This window comes from Suricata suricatta, chromosome 16, assembly GCF_006229205.1.
Source record: "Suricata suricatta isolate VVHF042 chromosome 16, meerkat_22Aug2017_6uvM2_HiC, whole genome shotgun sequence".
NCBI classification, from domain to species: Eukaryota; Metazoa; Chordata; class Mammalia; order Carnivora; family Herpestidae; genus Suricata; species Suricata suricatta.
In genome coordinates this window covers 25789923-25812108 of record NC_043715.1, presented here as the reverse complement: position 1 = coordinate 25812108, position 22186 = coordinate 25789923, and the positions used below count along the sequence as shown (strand labels likewise).

General features: G+C 58.1%; 1 protein-coding gene across 2 annotated transcripts; it reads left to right on the top strand.

Moving 5' to 3' along the window:
- The first annotated feature begins 344 nt into the window (after nt 1-344).
- Nucleotides 345-21779, top strand: KATNB1 (katanin regulatory subunit B1). Of its 2 annotated transcripts, none has more exons than XM_029925842.1 (20): nt 345-448; nt 1573-1876; nt 6037-6167; nt 9180-9297; nt 14644-14744; nt 15355-15396; nt 16000-16083; nt 16303-16418; nt 17284-17355; nt 17518-17668; nt 17787-17977; nt 18098-18228; nt 18631-18681; nt 19610-19677; nt 19817-19936; nt 20029-20178; nt 20455-20531; nt 20609-20683; nt 20954-21070; nt 21378-21779. In XM_029925842.1, the coding sequence occupies exons 2-20, from the start codon at nt 1837-1839 to the stop codon at nt 21508-21510; spliced, it is 1968 nt and encodes a 655-aa protein (XP_029781702.1). In that variant the 5' UTR covers nt 345-448; nt 1573-1836; the 3' UTR covers nt 21511-21779. The 2 variants fall into 2 exon arrangements, with proteins under 2 accessions (XP_029781702.1, XP_029781703.1); XM_029925843.1 differs by lacking the exon at nt 345-448 and adding an exon at nt 1248-1445.
- Nucleotides 21780-22186: the final 407 nt, after the last annotated feature.

Sequence of the window (22186 nt, the reverse complement as noted above, 5' to 3'; positions counted from 1 at the left end):
CGGTTGCTACAGCGATTGGCTCAACCGGCATTGGAGGGCGCTTCGAAATGCTTTCAAACGCGAATTAAGTTTGAGGGAGAGAAGGAAAGGGGAGGAAAGGGAAATTTTGATACGGAGGCGGGATCAAAAAAATGACAGCCCTCATTGGTTAATTAGAAGCTGAGGGGAGGCTCTTGAATTCTCCTTCCTCGTGATAAGTCCAATTCAGGAAAAGAGGGCAGATACTTAGGAGAAGCGGCAGAAGCGCCTGCTTCGATTGGTCAAGCCTGGCTGGAGGTGGAGCACTCGCTGCGGCTGATTGGTGCGGGAGGTGGGGAGGGCGGGGCTCTGAGCCGGAGGTTTTGTTGTGAGGGTCGGTTGTCAAGCAGCGGCCAATCAGGGCAGGGGATGGAGGCAAGTGGGGGTCGCGCTTGGAGCGGAGCCTCGGCCTCCGGAGCCTCAGCTGCAGGTGGAGTGGGCAAGGGGGCGAGGAGCAGAAGGGGACTATGGGCCTTGGACTGAGCTACGCCAGGCGGGGCCGAGCCGGGCCGTGGCGGAGAGGGCTCCGGGCGGGGCAAAGTTGGAGCCCTTGCCCCGCTGAGAGGAGTGGGAGGATCAGGAGAGGCCGTGGGTTCAGCCCCAGCCTCGGGACGGGTGGGACTGGCGGGACGGGTTTGGGGGCCGGAGGAGAAAACCCGGGAGGCCGGAAGCGGAGCCGGGGGTCTGCAGGAGGATGGGTGGTGAATAGGAACACTGGGAAGAGGAGAGTGAATGAATGGGGGATACTGATAGAAAAGCGAAGAGGGAAATAAAAGGGGTCTGGCGAGGCACAGGGGTCAAGTTAAGGAGCCCAGGAGACAGGATATGCACGAATGGGGGACACAGGCAGCAAGGAGAAAGGGAATGAACGGCAGACTAGAGAGGCAGAACTAGGGAATCCAGGAAAGGGGGGACGGAGAGGAGAGGGTTCATGGGAAAGAGACTTGGAGGAAAAGGGTAGAAGACTTTATGAAGTGGCCTTTCAGAGTTGAGGAGTCATACCGACCCAGATTGGAGACCTAGCTCCCAGTCTGTCCTTGGGAATTGGAGGGGCCAGGAGTAGTTTCCTTGCCACGAACTGAGAGATTAGACCCTCAGGTCCCTCTTTGAGATTCTACCCAGAGAAGATTTAAATGCCTGTCTCTGGAGTGCCTCTCTTGGGCCCATAAGCTTAGCCTCTGACTCCACCCCCTTCCCCTAGCGTCAGCCGAAGCAGTCATTCCCAGAGATCTATCTGGACTGCGGACATGTGGTCTTCCCCGCCCCACTGCGGCTGCTGCACTTCAGGCAGCCAGCCTCCTCCCATGCCATCATCCTGGCATCTGGGAGGACCTATTTTATCCGTGTTCCAAGCCACTCTGCCTGAGGTGCCCCCTCCGGATTCTCAAACGCGATTGGCAGTGCAGCTCCTGGCTCTGCTGGCTTTGGTGGGTGTCTCTTTACCAAGTGGCCTTGGTGATCCAGGGAGCGGCAGCTGTAGTTGTGCAAGCCCAGAGTTCTGCAAACTCCTACCAAGTGTTTTCTAACAAGCCATCGCCTCCGTTTGTGTTCCAGCCCAGGGTTGAGCTGAGATGGCTCAAGCCTGACATTCCACGAGCCAGGATCCTGACGGGCACACGCAGGCTGCTGCTGTGGCTGCTGTGACTGATTTAACACCAGGAGGCAATCCGGGGCTGAGAGTCGAGGCATTCCCTCTGCCTGGATGTGTGGGAACTCTTTGCCAACTTGATTGGCGGATCCTGGGGGGGATCCACCCCCACCCCTTGAGGAAAGCAGTCTATTTTGTGGGCGGAGCTTCAGGTGCCAGTGGATTGAAGGATGGCCACCCCCGTGGTCACCAAGACAGCCTGGAAGTTGCGTAAGTGATTTTCTCCTCCCCCCCTTACTTTTTTTTCTTGCTCACCTCATTTATCCTGTTAGCTACTTGTTGCTGGCTGGCCAGAACCCCCAGCTCTGGGTCCTGTTCTTGGCACAGAGAGAGACTCCCAGCCTTGCAGTAAGATACACCGGGATGCAACTCATGACTTTGGCACTTCTTAGCTGGGTGACACTGGGCAGGTGACTTAACCTCTCTGAAGCTTAATTTCCCGTCTGTGTATTGAGATGATTACACCTATGTTCTAGAGTTGCCGTGAGGCCCAGGCGAGGTGGTGAACACAAAAGCAGCTGTCAGTGCGGTTAGGCTGGCAGGCAGGATTGCAGGAGAAATGCTAAGAGGTGTTCTTGGCCTTTGCAGACATCTCACAAGTCAGGCTTTCCCCATGACGCGGAGCATCTTGGGTGGGTGTGGGGTTGAGAGGGGAGGTTCTGGGGTGCTGGCGAGGCTCTGGGATGAGGCTGAGCACCAGCATCACCCGCAGTTGTAAGCGTTTTGATCTTTGTACCTCTTTATACTCTTAAAAATTGTCAAGGACCCCCGACGACTTTTTGTTTACGGGAGTTATCAATATTTACATGTTGGCAATTAATATCAGACATTTTAAAACAGAAGCGTATGCAGTCAAACGTGCCATTTGTGATAGTGTCATCACATGTCTTCCCCCAAAAATCCCTTGTCTGCTTGTGAGCCCACAAGAGTGTAAAAGGCACATACCATCTCGGTGTCATTCTGAAGATAGTTTTGTTCTCTTGGACCCCCGGAAAGGATCTTGAGGATTCGAAGGTCCCTCAGATTGTATTTGGGGAACAGCCTCACCCCACCTATAATGACCAGTTGGCAGAGATTTGCTGTGCCCACATTGGTCACCTTCAGCTACGAGCTGTCCCTGAGCTATTCTCAGAAGCTGGGCAAAGCCCTTTGCTGGACCTCAGTGTCCTCATGTGTAAAATGAGAAGTTGGGGCAGTTTCAAATTGTTCCTTAGCCCTAGGGTTCTGGGAAAACCTCGTTGTGAGGTCCCAAGAAGGGTACAGTTTGGACAGAGTGGCTCTGTAATTTTGGGGGTTAGGTATTCCCTCATAGCTGGCCTTTCCTGAGCATAGAATCAAGCACTGAAGAGGTAGTTGGGGCGTGGTGGGGGTGGGGTTGGGGGTGCTGCAAAATAGATGAGGTCTCTGTGCAGCGGGGCTCAGAGCCTGGAGAGAGCAGCAAGCAGGAATCAAATAACCACACCCCTCCATTTCTCCTTCTCTGATTCCAAGCTGAGACCTGTGCTTTGAATCCATTAACTAGATGATGGCCGGTCAAGGTAGGGGAGTGCTGTAGGCTGCCTAACAGCATGTACAAAGGCCCTGGGGCAGAGAGCTCGGTATGTCAGAAGGGCTCAAAGAAGGCTGCCACACAGCAGTGGAGAGAATGTGTCACATGAGGCTGTTGGGGCCTTTGGAGGCACTTGTCCACAGGACCCCAGCCCTTCTGAGGCCCTGGATTTATCTTAAAGCAAGATTAAGCCATCAAAGTATTCAAACAAGAGGTACTATGATCAGGCATATCGATTCTGCTGACAAGTTCATGTGCACAGCACTTGCCACGAGTATGGGCTGTCTGAATAGCTCAATGCCAAGTGACCCCTGGTTCCTTGTGGCTATAGAGTCCAGCAAGGACCGGAAGGTGCTAGGCCAGCTTGGATCATTGAAGCCTGGTTCTCTCCACCTACTATTTAGGATATAAATCCTCAGCACCTCTAACAGCATGCCACATCTGCAGCTCTAGCTGGGACGTGGGGCCTAGGCTGTGCCAACTGAGCTTGAGAAACTGGCGCAGGCCTGTGCCAGAGGGCAGCGTGGCAGCCAGCAGCCTGGCCTGCCAAGAGATGCTGTGAAGAGCTGTTTGCTTGCACTAAAATTCGGTACCCGGGCCCGGTCCATTGGGGTTGCTGTCCTCCGGGCCAGAGGGAGAGTTGTCGGGCCGGTGCCCCGTGCTGAGGCCCCCTCTGCCTGATGCCTGTGCTGCGCCTCCCTCCCTCTGCCACTGGTCCCCGGCTCCTCCAGGGGCTTCGATCAGGCTGGAGATCCCGATCAGGCTGCTTAGAGGAGAGTGACCTGAGCCCCCATGGAAAGGCCCAACCTCTACATCCTTCTCACACCAACATCTGTGGTCATTACAACCGATGCCACGTCCCAGGACCCGTCTGGTCGGGTTGTAGCATCAATACAGGAACCTTCTCACTGTCATCCCCCACGTTCTCCCCAGAGGAGGCACCCAGGAAACATAATGAATCAGGGGCAGTAGTCCTGAGGCCCAGAGAGGGGTGGCAGTGTGCCCAAGAAAGCCTGGTGAGGTGGAGCCCAGTCAGAGCTGTCTCTGGGAAGGGTGAGAACCCAGGTAGACACCCAGGCCTTTAGGTCAGTCGCAGGTGGAGGGCAGTGCATGCAGGGAGTGTCCCCAGAGAAGGGGAGAAGGCCCACGGCTTGGGAACTGCATGCTCAGGGCAAAGGTGGTCTGCTCCCTTTCTGGGCTGGGCAGTCACTAGGTCCTTACAGAAGCTCTTGAACTGACGAGTCTGTGGCGAAGCCCCAGAGCACCCCAGACATCCGTCCCTATAGTGTTCAGAGGGCAGAACTCTCCGCAGTTGAGATACATTTTAGGGAGGGACTCTGCTCCCGTGGGTCCTGGGATGGGGTCCCAGAGGCCCCCGCTGACATTTGAGCCTCTGCTGGGGCTGGACACAGCCTGTGCGGGGCTTTGGCCGGACAGGGCCCTGAGGTGGGGCGTCATCTGTGAGACTGAGCCTGGGGTCTGGTCCTCTGGGCAGTGTTAACCTCCCCTCTGAGTCACACGTACTGACAAGCAGCCTTCCTGGGCCCCACTTCCCAACTGTTCTGTGGGGTAAAGCCAGTGCCACGGAGACCCCCAGGCAGGGTGGAGGCTGGAGTGCAGGAGAGGCCTGCTGTGCCACAACCGCAGGCCCTTCCTCAGCGTCACCCAAGCCAGCCTCCCAGCTGCCTCGGGGTGTCGGCACATTGGGGTTTTCCCTATGCTGATGTGAGGAGACCTGTTCTTTCTCCTCCTCGTTCCCAGGAGGACATCAGAAGGGCCTGGCTTAGAGGCCTGGGCTGCCTCTTGGTTCCTCGCTCATGGCTGTTCCCTTCGGAGCACGGATGGGACCCTCTGTGGTTTGTGTCCGCTGCCCCGCTGCTGCTTCAGTGGCCCTGGCCAGGAGCCCTCGGGGCTGCCCACTGGGGCCGTACCTCCCACTCTGACTGGTCAGCCCTCACGCCCGGGCCTCTCAGTTGGCTGCCTCCTGCCTCCCGCCCCCGTGCAGCCCACCCGCCTGTGCCTGCCTGTGCCTGCCGGCGCCCCCAGTGCCTGCTCTCTGTGCCTTGGCCCTGCTGATGACCACTGAGCACAGCTTACAGAATGTTCTCAGGGAGTCCTCAGCAACTCCGTGAACCAAGCCCTATTACTACCCCCATTTACTGATGAGGAACACAGCCCTCAGAGAGGGTAAGTAACTACTCTAAGGCCACACGGCCTACAGTAGCGGAGCGCAGACCAGAACCTGCTCCGTGATTCTGAAGACACTGGCTGGAGCCCTGGGAGAGCTCACTTGGAGGCAGCTTGTCTGGAGTTGACCCAAAGGGTCAAACAGAGTGTGCTCCGCAAAGTGGGTTTATATGTGTAGCAGGCAGCCCCAGAGAGAGGCCTAGGTGGTACGTGAGTCAACATTTTTCCTTGTAATAATTGTTTCCGTTTTTGTATTATAGTTAAAATTAATGAACATTATCAATCTTGTAACTCTATGGATTTTATTGCTTAATTGTCTTTATTTAGAAAGAGCTAAATACAAAAGGCAGGTCCATATTTTCAGTGGAGCATAGTAAGCATAAAAATAATACCAGTTGGTGTGCAGAGAAAGGAGAAAATCATGAGGCCAGAGGGTGGGACAGGAATACCGGAGGTTGAGAAATAATCCTTTCTGCCTCCGGTGCCAGGCCTGTCCTAGCAGCCGGGCCTCGCTCGTGGCAGGGTGTCACTAAAGGGGAGCTATGGTGGGCAGAAGCCTCTGCCTGGGCTTCGAGTGCCAGGACCAGGAGCCGCCTTCCCTGACTGCCTTTTCCTCCTGTCCTTCCTTGTGTAGAGGAGATCGTTGCCCATGCCAGCAATGTGTCCTCGCTGGTACTGGGCAAAGCCTCCGGGCGGCTGCTGGCTACTGGTGGGGATGACTGCCGTGTCAACCTGTGGTCCATCAACAAACCCAACTGCATCATGGTGAGCCTCGTCGGCCTGTGGGAAATAGGGCAAAACCCGGGAGGGGACTGCGGGCAGCGTGGGGTCGGGGCGTGGGGGGCAGGTGGCTTTGCAGGTTCTGTCGGGCTTAGGGCACCCGGCTGGAGGCTAGGGGGACACAGCACAACATGGGCCCACAGCCTTCTGCTCATGGAGGCCCCGGACACCCCAGGATGGATGGGCCAGTGGCTAGCCCTCGGAATGGGGAAGTCCCCTGCTGGTGGACGGAATTCTGGGAGCCTGTGCGCTAAAGCTAAAATAAGCCCGTGGGCTCAAGATTGAGGCTTGCCCACTGGCCCATCCACCCACCTGTCGGCTGTGCTTGGAGGTTACTTTGAATCGTTCCCTGTCTCCTTCCACAAAAGGATTTGGGGGCACCAGGTTGAAGCCCATTAGTGAGCTGGCTCTTTAATAGCACTGCCCCTGGTCACACGAGTGTGCTGTCCGGAACCAGCTTCCAAACCAGGGCAACATAAAGGAGAAAACTACAAAAATGAATTATATGTATTTCCTTCATCCAAAGACCACCGCAGTTGGCATCTTGGCCTGTGCCCTTCCAGGTGCTGGTACAGATACATATACGTGTGCACATGTACACACACACGTGTAAACACGTGCACATGTGCACCATGTCAGTATACAACCACGTATTTTTGGAGCAGTGTCTTACTCTTCTGTAGCCTGCGTTTTAAAGATAACAATCTTAATTGTTTGCGAGCATTTTCCAGTGCCAGCAAGCACCCTTCTGCGGCACGATTTTTAATGATTTCTGGTGTTCTGTTATAGGGTGAGTCGTGGCTCAGCCACACCCTGCTCCCAGCCCTAAGGTCATTTCCACGGTCGTGGCTGCGCTCAGCCTCAGAGGGGAACATCCTCATCTACCTTAGTCTTTGGGCAGATCTGCAGTGCTTGCATTATTTGAGGGTGTGCACTTTTTTAAAAACTTTCAAAACATATTGCCAAATTGCCCTCCAGAAATCAATTTATATTCTTGCCAGAAGAATGGGGACCTGCCCCTTCTCTCCCCCCGCCACCCCGCAACGGGCTTGCCAGCACAGGGTATTAACATTCTTATGATTCTTGGCCCCGTGGAGATAAAGATAAGGGATAGGAAGTGAATTTTTTTTTTTTTTAGTAGAAACTTAATCACCTTAGTATTTCTGTGCCATGCAGTCAAGAACTGAGATCTGAGTTGAACCAGGGCCAGAGTGAAAAGCAGAATCGAAAATGCTTTGTTTTGTTTCACTGTATTCTCAGGGTTCAAGCGTGTCCCCCCCCCCCCCCCGGCAAATGCCAAAGTAACATATACGGATTGAACACAAATCAATAAAGACCGACCAAAATAGACCTGGGGTGACCCCATGCTCTCGGACCCCTCCAGATGGTGGGGAACTGTCTTCTTAGGCTCGGGTCAGCCTGCATGCCTTCCCCTACGTGTCTCCCCTGCTTACAATACCGCGTACCAGGCCTCTTAGCTCCTCACACCCAGCGTGTTCTTGCTCACCTGCGGATTCAGCCCCTGCTCCTCCTCCCTGTAGACGGCCCACTGTTAGCTCTGTGTGTGTGTGTGTGTGTGTGTGTGTGTGTGTGTGTGTGTGTCTGAGTATGTGTGAGCTCGTATAGGTCAGGATCCAAATGGTCCAGGTAAACAGTGAAAAGTCCTCTTTCCTCCCCTGATGCCCCCATCCTCCCTAGGGACAACCACAGCACAGCTCCTGATTAGCTTGTGCCCTTCCAGAATTTTCCTGCTTTTTTTTTTTTTTTTAAATATACAATCATTGTCCTATATACTGTTCTCCACCTTGGCTAATCTAAAAGTGACATGGAGACGGTCTTATAATTCGGATGGTCACCTCATTCACTTTTATGGCTGCGTAATAAGTATTCTGCTGCATGGCTGACCACAGCTTAGCTGACCGATTTTCCTCTGATGGGCACTTACATGGCTTCCAGTCTTTTGTGTAAAAGATCTGCTGCCGTGAATGATCTTGTGTCTGTTTTGTTTGCCGTGTGTTGGAGCACGTGCAGGGTAGGCCCTCAGAGGGAGGGTTGTGGCATGCAGGGAATGTGCATTTCTAAGTGTGGGCACATTTTGCCCAGTGGCCGCCTATGGAGTTTATACCCATTTATACTCGTGCTGGTGACATCTGTGAGTCACACAGGTTGCTTGTGACTGTCTGACCTTTGGGTAGTTCTGCTGGAGCGCAGCTTCCCCTACGTCCCCACCCTGCTCTCGGAACATCATCTTAGCAAACAATGAGGAGTCACCGCTGTGCCTTGAGGTGGCCAGCGCTGGGCGGGGAGTGACCACTGCCATGGACTCCACATTCCAGCCTTCTCTCCAGCAAGCTGGAAATGCCAGCACCTCCCACCCCTCTAAGGCGCTGGGCTGGGACCTGGCTTAGTCCTGCCCAGCTCTGGCTTGCACAGAGTTGGATGAGAGTTTTTAGCAGTAGAGTCACTGCCCAGCTCTCTGGGCTCCTCAGGCCCCTACCTGGGAGCATGGCCAAGTTCTCCCCCGGGGGCACCCCTCAGGGATCCAGGCTTTTCCGAGGGGTGAGATGTGTGCTGTTGACAGGCCAGGCCTCAGTTCTGTTGGGGTTTCCCCTCCCGAGGAGCTCGGCCAGCCAGAGTGGAAATGGAAGCAGAGCCTAGGTGGGCCATAGTTTGGACTCTGGGCTGGGGGGGGGGGGTCAGTGGCTCTTCTGTAAGGGACCCAGGGCCACTTGGGCAAATGGCGTCCTCATCTGGGGCACACTGGGCAGCGGGAGGAGTTTGGAGCACGACAGGTCTGGCGCCCCTTTGGCTCTGGAAGCCGCAGCCAGGAGAAGGGGCTGCCCAGCCCATCTGCAGGAGGGCCTAGGTGTGGCCCTGTGGAGCACGGCCTCCCTGCTTGAACCACTTCTCGCTGCTGCCCTTCCAGGGGAGCCAGAAACTGGGGCAAAGCTGGGGGTCTCCACGCAGTGCACTGAAGCTGCTCCCCTCTCTCCACAGAGCCTGACGGGTCACACGTCCCCAGTGGAGAGCGTCCGCCTCAACACGCCGGAGGAGCTCATCGTGGCCGGCTCCCAGTCGGGCTCCATCCGCGTCTGGGACCTAGAAGCTGCCAAAAGTAGGCCTCTGCACTTGCCTTCCCCACATGTACGCTTGCGGTCGTGTTGTCTCCAGCTCTGCCATGAGCTGCTTCCTCCGGGAAGCCTATCCTGACTCTGTTGGGTGCCTCCCTCCTGGAGACCTGACCAGCCCGTGTGGCGGCTGCCTGCCCCCACGAGCCCGGCAGCAGTGACGCACAGGCTGCCTCTGAGTGCCTACACCCACGAGGCACCAGGAGATGTCCTGGACGACTGTGGATGGGCAGTGGGTGTCTGTGTGGATTCAGGACCTGGGAGAACACCAGGGGCCACGCAGGCCCATGAACAAGCGTGGGGGCCCGTGGGGAGACCCGGGGTGCGTGCGCGTGCCCTGACACGGGGACGGCCGCCTCTCAGCTCTGGTTCACTGTTGCCTGCAGGAACGGGGCCTAGGGTGGGCAGATCTATTCGTTTGAATGCGGTTTTCATCTTTATAGAGATTGTACAGAGCTTAGAAAGTCAAATGCCCGTCACCCTACAAATAGTCGTGATAGAAATGAGAAAGCCCTACCCCACTCCTTCCAGTCTCCAGAGGCCTCAACCTCTGTCCTCCCTCGTGTCTCCCTACCTCCGCTTTTCTGAGGAACACAGAATTATGGCAACTTCTGGCTTTTTTGTACGTCTCTTGCCTTCCTCCCACGGAAGACAAGAAGTTAGCTTTCTGACCGGAGCCTGGCTGGCCCAGTCAGTGGAGGATGTGACTCTTGATCTTGGGGTCATGAGTTCGAGCCCTGCGATGGGTGTAGAGATTCATTAAAAAAAGAAGTTAGCTCTCTTAGAGCTGCCTGCCCCACCTCTGTCACTCCCAGAGCTGCCCCTCCGTCCTCTAATTTCACCTTGTGAATGGTCAGTGTTTATAGTACCACGACCACAGAGATCTTGTTCACAGTTGATTGAGATAATAACTACTCTCTTTTTTTTTATCTGTATGTGTTTTACGTGTCAGTAATCTGTCCCCACATCCTCTGCCGGAAGAGTATGCCTCCTTGAGTTACTCTCAAACCTGTCCTGTAATTGAGGTGTCTTTTCTTGGCCTCTGTCTGTCTGCCTGGCTGCCATCTTGGAGCCGCCTTGTCTTCAGGGAACTGTCCCCATCTCTCTGCTGTGCCAGAATCCATGTTGTCACCCTCTTGGTTTTCTGCCTCTTCTTACTGGAGCACGTTCTTTCATAGCTCATGGAGAGAGGGCGTGCGATGGGTTCAGTTTTAGAGACCGTCCGTGGCTGAAAATGACTATTCTACCCTCATACTTTTTTATCTATGTATTTTTTAGAGTTTGTAGAATTCTCGGTCAGAAATAGTTTTCCCTTAGAATTTTGAAGGTGCAGCTACATTGCATGGGAGGGTCCTGTCTGGTTGCTGTTGGGAGGTCCGTGCAGTCTTCTGGGTCCCTCGCGTGGGACCTGCTTGTCCTGTATCTGCGACTTTGCAGGTGCTTTGTCCCAGTGTTCTGAGGTTTTGCAGTGATGACCCCTGGTCCTTTGCTAGGTCCTCACTGGGTTCTTTCGGTGTGTAAACTTGTGCCTTTGGTTCCAGGCCCCGGGGGGCATCTTGCCTTCCCTAAAAGGTGGGGCTGCACGTGGCACGTGGGCTCAGTGTTGCCATCTGTACAGACTTTTTAAAGAGAAGCTGGGAATCTGGAAATTTCAGTGGAATCCTCTCGTTTCTGAATGTTGACAGCTAGTTCAGCAGTTTTGCAGAGCACTATGCAGGCCAACAGTGAGGGATCCAAGGAAAAACTGTTATTTGCTAGTGTCTGGCCTGGACCTTCCAGCGCCTGGCAGGCAACCCTCCAGTACGTGAGGGACGGGAGAGGAAAGCACGGCGGGGGCTTTGCTGAGGCTGCTTTTTCCAGAAGAGCGCCCCCTTGTCGGGTTGACTCCAAGGTCTTTCTGGGCCTCTCCTGCCGGAGCTCAGCCTCTGTGGTAGCACAGCCGCCATTAGCCACGCATGCCCAGTGGCCAGGTTCTCTCTGCTCAGGATTAGTGGTCTTCTTGTGTAGCTGGTCCTCAGGAGGGATGTCATGCCTGGGCCTTTTGGGTGATGCTTGCCCGCCTGATGATGGGCTGCCTGTACAGGACAGAGCCCCTGAGGTACCAAACCGGGGCCACATACTTACCGTCTCTGCATGCACCCCGCCGCCAGCCACATGCGGGAGCCAGCCGGGGCGCACTGTGCTCAGGTGCTGCGGGACTCGAGGGGCCGGGGAGGAGCACGCTGGCCACCTGGGCTCCAGCTGAGAAAGAACGGCTCTGGCAGAAGGCGGTTTGCTTTCTGGAAAGTCTCTGCCTGGATTGGAATCCCAGGGGACAGCGCCGGCCACTCACCATTCACAGAGGAGCAAGGGACAAAAGGGAGAAGCCCAGGGCGCCACGCTTTCGCAGCCATGACTTCACGTACAGGAAATTGAGGCGCTCGAGGCAGGCAAAGAATGAAAACCGAAGACCTGTGGGGTTCCCGGACCAGGGCTCTCAGGGTTGGCTACTCTACAGGGAGCTCCTTCCATGGCCCAGACCTCACTCCTGGAGAACCCGATTCAGTAGTGGCGTGGGCCCACATCTGGCTGTCATTAAGCTTCCAGAAGGTTCTGATGCAGAGCCAGGTTGGCAGGACCCCCTTATTTGACACATGGGCAAACTGGGGCCCAAGGAGGATGGGCCCCTGAGCTTCATAAGGACCCGGTGGCTGGGGTGGCAGAACCTGGGACTCAAATCCTGGCATCAAGACTGCCAGCCTAGTGCTGTTCACCCTGCGATTTGGGGGTCTATTGATAGGACAGAAACCTGCCCTCAGCAGCCTTGGTGGGAAGAGCTAAGACCTCAGGCCGACCTCCATTGCCGCCCACCACAGCCTGAGAGCAGATGACGGGCCGCTTGGCACCCTGGGTGCACAAAGGCTTCTCAAAGGGCTCCCTGAGTGTCACCGTCCGTCACCAGAGGGTTTAGGCGGAGGTCGAACAGCTGCTCTGCTGGGACGGCTTGGAGGTCTGACACGGGGCAGACTGATCCCAGACGCCCCTCTGCTCTGCAACTCTGGGATCCTGTGACTGAGTTCTGCAGTAGGAGGACTTGCAGGGGCCCTCCTGGGACAGAGAAGCAAGGGCAGAAGTCACGCCAGAAGAATGTGGTCCTGCCTGCTTTCCACGGCGCGGCCAGAGGGCAAGGGCGGGGCAGCCCAGCCATCCCGCAGGAAGGTAGCCTGTTTCGGAATCTAGCCTGAAATCTAGCTGGGAGCTGCCACATCCTCTCCGGGCAGGCTGGATTTTGGAAGCAAGACGGGGTGCAAAGCAAGTGGGCTGGGAGGGGGGCATGGACTGGAGCAGGAGCCAGCACACATCTGTACCCTCTGACCCCAGGCTTGGCCAGCAAAGCAGCCCCTGAGCCCTTGGCAGCCTATGATGGCCCCAGAGAGCTGGGGGTGGGGGGTGGGGTGGGGTGGGGAGGTGGCTGCCACTCAGGTTCCGTGGTGGCAGAATTAGATAGTCCACAGATATGGCACGTGGCCCGCCACACTCTGCGGAGGAGGTAAAGGTGGCTCGGTCCCAGCCTGGTACCTCACAGGCCCTGCTGCAGAGTGGCACCAAGTAGGACAGGTGGGCAGGGGGCTGCACTTTGACCTCAAGGCAGGTACAGACTGGAACAGCTTGCTTGCTCCTGCCCTGAGGCGTGCCTGGCTCTGGCTTAGGAGCCATAGATGATGAGTGCCCTTGACTCAGGTAAAGGATCACGTGGTAAAGCAGGCTTCTCAGGGTGCCATGCCTGCTTGAGATTCTGACCCAGCGTCCTGCTGATCGGCCCTGATTGGCCCCGGCAGGCTGCTCCACCCTCTGAGCCTCAGGCCCTCACCCACCTCCTGCTGGTGTTTGGGGGTGGGGGAGGGGGGGCAGCTAATGTGCTGCTGTCATTCAGGGTCTTCCTAGGGACGAGGGAGGCACCCACATGGCCATGGGCACTGAGAAGCGCTCACTGGTGTCAGAAGACAGAGACCAGGAATGTGCTCTGAGGCCAGAGGATGGGAGAAGATTCCACAGGGGGACAGAGGAAGCGGCTCTCATGCAGAAAGGAATTACAACAAGAATAATTATAGCTGGCATTCATTGAGCACTTCCTGTGTGCAGTCCCATGCTAAGCACCTTATGTCCACTTTCTTAACTCTGATCATGGCCATTGTGAGGCTCAGGGAGGGTAAAGGACTGTCCAAGGTCACATAGCAAGCAAGGAGCAGAGCCAAACTGCTCCCGTTTTTATCTGGCTCCAGAGCCCTGGACCCAGACCTTGAGGGATGGAGCCAATCATAGACTAGAGTTTGTTTAATTGACTCGGTGCTTGGAGCTCAACTCTCTCTCGTCCCTAAAGCATTACGTTTGGAGTCTACTTGAACACCTCCTCCAATGGAGAGCTTATTACCTCACAAGGCAATTGTTTTGCCTTGGTTCAAACCTAAGGATGGCTGGATTCCCACGCCCCTTGGCCCCTGCACTTAGGGGGTGATCCATTTCATTCAGAGGCTGAAATTATAAGTCTTTTAAGAAGCAAGATAGTTGAGGGCAGAGAGAAGCAGCAAATCTGAGTCATGTCAGGAATACTCCGAGCTAGAAGCCCAAGGTGGGCTGGGCTGGGCCTGGCCACTGAGTTGCCTGCAAATGCTCGAAGGATGGGAGCCGAGGTTCCCCAGGGCGGCAGTCCTGTCCTCCTAGTGTTCTCGGTTCCCATGGCATCCCATTCCATCCTCACAGCCACCCTCAAGATCCCTGGGATGGGGGCTGGTGTGAGGACCATGGCCACTCCAGGCATGCCCTCCAACTGCCCTCATTGGGGCCTTTGCCCACCTTTTCCCTCTGCCTGATAGTCTCCCTCATCTTCCATCTACTGACATCCTGCTCAGATATCACCTCCTCCAAAAAGGATTTCTCTTTTCAACCAAGCATCTTCTCCCCCAGCATGGACCTCTCCGGCTCCCCTCTTGTGCCTCATCTGTGGTGGGGGGCCTAGGAGAACACAAGTGAACCGAGCACAATAGTTGTCTGGCTCTGCTGACTCTAGGGCAGCGCCATTGTGAAAGCACGCTGGGATGAGCCCAGGGGCTTGAGCCCGACGTTTCCTGGGGGCTCAGGTGATGACAAGTGGCTGCATGTCTTGGGAGGAAAATGGGAAAATCAGTTGTTGGGGTGGTCGGACTCTGGTTGGTCTGTCTCCCTATTTTTAAAATCGCTGCTTCGGTTTTCTGCGCAGTTGCCACAGAAGCCCACGCACGGGTGAGCCCTACAGCCCTTCCTCCGCTGGGTGTCCCAGTGGTCTCTCACGCCCCCTCTCTGCTCTTTCTTGACAGTTCTTCGCACACTTATGGGACACAAAGCCAACATCTGCAGCCTGGATTTCCACCCATATGGCGAGTTCGTAGCCTCGGGTTCTCAGGACACGAACATCAAGGTGAGACTGTTCTGGGCCCCGTGCCTCCCGCTGGGCCAGCAGTGGGCCCTGGACTGTGCGTCGTGCCTGAGGAGGTAGCTTTTGGCGCTGGACTGGGGGGTTGGGGTGTGCATCTCCTTTCTCTGGTGGTGTCTGTGCCCTCCCAGGAAGAGGGTGTGGAAACATTCGCTAGACAGCCTGCTTAGAATGCCCAGCTTTGGGGCACCTGGGTGGCTCAGGTGGCTGAGCATCTGACTTCGGCTCATGTCATGATCTCATGGTTCCCTGCGTCAGGCTCACTGCTGTCAGCCTAGAGCCTGCTTCAGACTGTCCCTGTCTCTCTCTGCTCCTCCCACTCATGATCTTTCTCTCTTCAAAAAGAAATAAATAAAAAATTAAAATGTAGTATTTTCAGCAAAACAATTTAAAGAAAATAATGCCTGCCTATAGTGAACAGTTCCCAGAACCCTGTCACTTTGGGGCATAATGAGCTGGGGGTGCCCGTGGCCACACACCACCCTCTGCCCTGGGCTCCAGGACTGAGCTGGGCTGGGCCCCTCCGGCCCAAGCCCACCTTGGGAATGAGCTGTCCTGACTCTGTCCCTCTGCCCCTCTGCCCTTCTCCCCACAGCTCTGGGACATCAGGAGGAAAGGTTGTGTCTTCCGATACAGGGTAAGGAAGGTACTCTTTGTCGGTCATTCCATGAGCACTGTGCGGGCATGGAGCATGGCCCGGGCGGGGGGCGGGGGTGCTCTGTCCCCCTCCGGTGACAATGCGAGAAATGAGGGTCCAGGTGAGAAACATGAATCTAGAGCGGAGCAGGAGTGCTGTGGGCGGTCCCCCTGGGTCCCCACTTTCCATGATTCCTCCCAGAGCCACGTTTACCAAACTGTGCTCCATACTCTGGTCTTGTAGGCAGGTAGCCAGTGTCATTAGGCGGAAAGCATTCCTGTTCATATGTGTTAGGAAGCACTGAGTTTAACAAGTAATTTTGGAGGTTTTTAGAGCCTTGACATTAAGAGAGGACATGTACCTCTCCAAGAAGAGGCGTAAAAAAGATATGTTATGTCACAAACTATGTGAATGACCAAGCCGTCTGGGTTTCTTGTAGCGTCCTGCAGTCCTGGGCGGCATGACTGCATGAGAAGTATCCTTCTGTGGGACCCTGAGGGACACCTCCCGCACATGCCTGCTTATCAAGGGCAAGGCGGAGCGGGGTGGTAAGGAGGGAGGCCCACTGGGCCCGGTGAGCTCAGGGCTCTGTCCTCCCTGCAGGGACACAGCCAGGCTGTGCGGTGTCTGCGGTTCAGCCCCGACGGGAAGTGGTTGGCATCGGCCGCAGATGACCACACGGTGAAGGTAGTGCCTGGCCTGACCTGGGCCCAGGGCGGGCTGGGGTCTGCTGATCACGCTCAGGCTGGGTCCTCCCCCACCCCACATCCCTAGTTGGGCTCGAATATCCCAAGTCTGTCCAGAGTGGAAGGCGGTTTGTGGATAAAGAGCTGGGGTGGGAATAGAGGCAGAGCGGGCAGCCGGGGTTCCAGGCTTAGTCCTGACCTCCATCCTGCCCCGCCCCAGCTCTGGGATCTGACCGCCGGCAAGATGATGTCCGAGTTCCCTGGTCACACGGGGCCTGTCAACGTGGTGGAGTTTCACCCCAATGAGTACCTCCTGGCTTCCGGCAGTTCTGACAGGTGAGGCAGGGAGCAAGGCCTGGGACCTGTAGCCACCATCTCTACCGTCCCTGTGCGCCTGCAGCTGCCATCTCTCCCACCCTGTGCGCCCGTGACTGCCATCTCTGCTGTCCCTGTGCGCCTGTGACCACCATCTCTCCCACCCTGTGTGCTTGTGACCGCCATCTTTCCCACCCTGTGCACCTGTGACCATCTCTCCCACCCTATGCGCCCATGACTGCCATCTCTGCCGTCCCTGTGTGCCTGTGACCGCCATCTCTCCCACCCTGTGCGCCCGTGACTGCCTTGTCTGCTGTCCCTGTGCGCCCATGACCGCCATCTTTCCCATCCCTGTGCACCTGTGACAGCCATCTCTGCCATCCCTGTGCATCCATCCGCCATCTCTGCCACCCTGTGTGCCCATGACTGCCATCTCTCCTGCCCCTGTGGTCCTGTGTGCCCTTGACCACCCTGTGCACCCATGACTGCCATCTCTCCCGCCCTGTGCGCCTGTGACTGTCATCTTTCCCACTCTGTGCGCCTGTTACCGCCATCTCTGCTGTCCCTGTGTGCCCGTGACCGCCATCTCTCACATGCTATGTAGACCGACTGACTCCCAGCCATGCCAGGATGGGGCCCTGGTCTCATCTCACCCCCAGCCCTGGTTTCCTGGCCCCAGTGTCCTGGGCTGTCCTGGCTCACTTCCTACTTGCTGAGTCCCTCCACCTGCCTGTGCAGGGTCAGCCCCTGGCCCTAGGCATGACTCTTAGTGGCCGAAACCCCCGGGGACCGGTGTTGGCAGAGAAGCGGGCCTTCTGGGCATGGGCCCGCGTGGAGGCTGGCACGGGGATGCTGGCTCCCCGGCACAGCCTGGTTGCCTTTGCAGGACCATCCGGTTCTGGGATCTGGAGAAGTTCCAGGTGGTGAGCTGCATCGAAGGAGAGCCAGGGCCCGTCAGGTATGCAGGCAGCTGGCTAGTGGGTCTGCGCCCTCCTTCGGGGCGAGGGGCTGTGGCTGTGGGTGGGCCTTTCCCATCGCCGCTTCTGCTACCTCTGTCCGGGGTTCCCCCACGGCCTCCCTGGGTTTGGTGGGACCCACGGCCCGCTCTCACCTGGCCCAGGAGTGTCCTCTTCAACCCCGACGGCTGCTGCCTGTACAGTGGCTGCCAGGACTCACTGCGCGTCTACGGCTGGGAGCCCGAGCGCTGCTTTGATGTGGTCCTCGTCAGCTGGGGCAAGGTGGCCGACCTGGCTGTCTGCAACGACCAGCTGGTGAGAGAGCTGCCCCCCGCCTCCCACCCCCAACTTCTCCCCCCTGTCAGGCCCCCATGTGCCCCCAGCCCTTCTGGGGTCCCGCCCACCCATACCCCAGCTCTGCCACTTCCTGCAGATAGGTGTGGCCTTCTCCCAGAGCAACGTCTCCTCTTATGTGGTGGACCTGACGCGGGTCACCAGGACAGGCACTGTGGCCCAGGACCCTGTGCAGGACAGCCGACCCCTGGCGCAACAGCCACCCCCACCTAGTGCCCCGCTACGGCGCATCTACGAGCGGCCCAGTACAGCCTGCGGCAAGCCACAGAGGTAGGGTGCTCAGGGCCCCGGAGGGCTTGGGAGGCGGGCCAGCTCCAGGAAGGCTTTGGGGGACCATCCCCAGCTCGCTGGGCTGGCCTGGCCTCCTATCAGCCCGGCCCTGCCCCACAGGGTGAAGCAGAACTCGGAGAGTGAGCGCCGCAGCCCCAGCAGCGAGGACGACCGGGACGAGCGGGAGTCTCGGGCCGAGATCCAGAACGCCGAGGAGTACAATGAGATCTTCCAGCCCAAGAACAGCATCAGTGAGGCCCGCCCCTGGCCCCCGCCCCCTGCCTAGCCCAGGGTCCCGGAGGCCAACAGCACTTTATGGGGACAGTGTCCATGTCACTCTGCTTCTGTGGCTGATTCTGAGCTTGCACCTGGGCCCCAAGCTCTGCTCCCAGGTCTTCGAGGCCCCAGCAGAGGCCCCACAGTCACTCCTTGGCCCAGCCTTTCCAAGCAAGGGAAGGCGCCCCAGGGGCAGATAGATGGGAGGGGGCAAGCCTGGGGGTTCCTGGGACTGTGAACAGGGTCATGGGTCTGCAGCCGTGTGTGCACCTGGGAACCACCTTCCATCCCGGGTCCCATGCCAGCCCGGCTCTGAGGGCTCAGACAGGAGCCCCAGGCTGGCCAGTGTCAGTCTGCAGCCCCGCTTGCCTCTGCAGGTCGGACACCGCCCCGAAGAAGTGAGCCCTTCCCGGCACCCCCTGAGGACGGTGAGTCGGGGCAGAGCTCGGCCTCCCAAGGTCACCAGCTCCCCAGGCCTACATGCCAGGGCACCATCTGGTCTTCTCCCACCTGCTGTGCGCTAGGCCCTGGTGAGGGAGCACCAGCAAGCTGCTCCCCTCAGGAGCCCACGCCCTAGTGAGGAGGATCAACGGCAAACAGACAGCCCTGCTGCTGGGGCTGCAGATGGGGTGTGCTGTGGAGGCAGGGGTGTGGTGTGCTAAGAGAGGGCCCGTGGGCCTGTGGAGAGGGAAGAGCCAGGAAAAGCAGCAGGTGGGAGGAGGGTGGGGCTTGGGGTCTGGGAGTGGGACTGGATGAGGGGGGCGGAGGGATGGGGGTCCAGGCCCTTGCTGGGGGTTTGGGTTTTGCTGCTGGAAGAAACAATCTGCTTTATGATTGGAGAAGCAGCTGGGGTAGGGCACCCTTTTCCTACAGACGGTCCCTCCCCTCCACCTGGCTTCCTCTTCAAGGGGCCATCTTATCATTCGCCCTCAGGGTGGGATTTCCTGTGATAGTGAGTACCCACTCACTATCCACTCACTGCGGGACTCCCCCCCCACACTCCATTCCCAGTGAGGTGACAGGATGGGGACTCCTGGGAGCTCCCTGAGTCCCATCAACACACAGTGCCTGACACCTGCTTTCTGCCAGACTTGTGGCCGAGTGGGTGGAAAGGGAGGGGACAGGTCCAACCAGGATCCTCAGGCCTTCCAGGAGCCTCCCACGCCTAACCGCACTCTCCTTCCCTCCCTGCCCCCCGCTCCCCAATGCTAATGTCTCCTTCCTGGGCTGCCCCACTGGTTCCTGCCCATCTCCCCCAGTTAACAGGCGCCACCCAGAGGCCCACCACGGCCCTACCTTCTTCCCGCCAGTCCCTCTGGCCTGACCTGACTCAGAGATCTTTCCCTTTTCCTCCAGACACTGCCACAGCCAAGGAGGCAGCAAAGCCCAGCCCACCCACAGACTCGCAGTTCCCGGTGCCAAATGTATGTCTAGGTGTGGAGGGTGCAGTGCGCGGCTGGGGGAGGGGCGGAAGTCCCGAACTGAGGTTGGCGCCTCCCATGCCAGGGTGGGCAGACAGGGAGGCCTCAGGCTGGCTACCCACTGAGCTCTCGACCCCACCAGCTCGAGGTCCTACCCCGGCCCCTGGTTGGCACTCCCACTCCTGCACCCAAGGCTGAGCCTGCCATCATCCCTGCCACCCGGAATGAGCCTATCGGGCTGAAGGCCTCTGATTTCCTGCCTGTAAGTGAGGGTTGAGCCAGAGGGCGGGAAGGATGCCCGCAGGGCAAGGGCAGAGCCTCACCGCCAGCACGGGGGGCGCCCATCCCACACAGGCCGTGAAGATCCCCCAGCAGGCAGAGCTGGTCGACGAGGACGCCATGTCGCAGATCCGCAAAGGCCACGACACCATGTGCGTGGTGCTCACCAGCCGCCACAAGAACCTGGACACCGTGCGGGCCGTGTGGACCACGGGTGACATCAAGGCAAGCACCACCTTTCCCCCAGGCTTGGGGCTGGCCCGAGAAGGCTGCACGAGGCGCAGCGGTGGGGCGGGGTGGCCCCCATCACCACACCACTGCTTTATGTCCCATTCTGCCATCCTCGCAAGCTGCCGTTTATCGAGCACCTCCTTGTGGGCCCCATAGTCATCACTGTAGGTGCAGTCTTGTGAACACCCCACGACAAAGCCCATCACCACGCACACCGGGCAGGGGCCACTCTGTCCCGGGTCCCCTCTGACAGCTGCTCTCTCCGCACAGACGTCGGTGGACTCGGCCGTGGCTATCAATGACCTATCCGTCGTAGTGGACCTCCTTAACATTGTCAACCAGAAGGCGTAAGTGGCCGTGGCAGACGGGGCCTGCGGGTGGGCAGAGCCAGGTGCTAAGCGCGCGTCCCTGGCCTTCTCCCCAGCTCTCTGTGGAAGCTGGACCTGTGCACCACGGTCTTGCCACAGATCGAGAAGCTTCTGCAGAGCAAGTATGAGAGGTATGTGTGGGGAAGCCACACCTGGCTCACAGTAGGGACGGGAGGGGCAAGAGGCTCCTTAAGGGACCCCGGGAAGGACCCCAGGAAGGACCCCAGGGCTGGTGCCCACAGGAAGCGGCATTGCAGCTCTACTGTCCTGGCCAAGTCGGGAGAGGCTGCAGTGAGAACTAGCCCGTGCTGTCCCTGTTCCTCTGTGCCCCTCGGCCTCCATGTACCTTGCTCTCTGTTCATCTTTCTACCTGTGGCCCCATCGTCCATCTCCCTCTGAAGCTATGTCCAGACCGGCTGCACCTCCCTGAAGCTGATCCTGCAGCGGTTTCTGCCCCTGATCACGGACATCCTGGCGGCCCCACCCTCCGTGGGTGTGGACATCAGCCGGGAGGAGAGGTGAGGGGCCAAGCCGTGTCAGCTTTGGGATGTAGGGGTCCACGGGCCTGGGGCCCAGCCTGCTCAGCGATGGCCCTGCTGAGGCAGCCTATAGAGGAGGTTGTGCCTGGAACAGTGGCACGGCCGTGTCCCCCCGTGGGATGGGGGTAGACACAGACTGGGCTCCCCCGTGGCCTGCTCTGCGCTGGGCCTGGGCATGGTCTGGATGAATCCTGCGTCCCCGGCCTCCGCCTGCCTCTAAGAGGAGGGCGGGAGTGGTCTGACGGGAAAGGTCCTAGCACTACGAGCACTGCCTCTCTGCCCACAGGCTACTCAAGTGCCGGCTCTGCTACAAGCAGCTTAAGAGCATCAGTGGCCTCGTCAAGAGCAAGTCCGGTTTGAGTGGCCGCCATGGCAGTGCCTTCCGTGAGCTGCACCTGCTCATGGCCAGTTTGGACTGAGGTGCTCTCGGGCCTGGCCTCAACCCCCACTCCTGTTCCCTCTGCACTCCTGGGCCCGTGAGCCTCTGCCCGGCCCCTACTGCAGCCCTGTGGCCATCCTGGAGGTGGTGGCGCTGGCCCACTGGCCACATGAACAGCCCTGACCTGACAACTTCTCCCCAGCAGTGGCTACCCAGCTTTGCCAACTCCTGCTTCTTGGGGCAGTAAAGAGCACCTTGGAACTGCTGTTGTAATTTATAAGGTGAATTTTATTAAATTTGTAACTATTGCCTGGTTTCTTTGCTTGGAGGGGCCTTCTCTGGCCACGTAGCTCTCTCAGGCCCAGGGCTGCCTGCCTGGCCTCTCACAGGAGACAGCTTCCCGTCCAGGCCCAGGCCGGTGTGCCAGGCAGCTTGGCCAGCAGGGGGCAGCAGAGTGCCAGGCCTGCGGGAAGGGGTAAGTTCAGATCTATGGGGGGAGGGGGCGGGCCGCAGCTCCCCATTCCATGGCTCAGGGAAACAGGTGAGGGCTGGGCTCCACCGGCCAATCCCTTTGTCTCAGTCACACTCCCAGCTGTCCCGTGGATCTCTCCAGGGCCAGCCAACAGCTGTAAACTTCAGGGTGCCAGGACCCCAGCCTCCCAGGCGTGGCTGCCACAGAGCTTTCCCCCCCCCCCCCCCCCCCCCCCCCCCCCCCC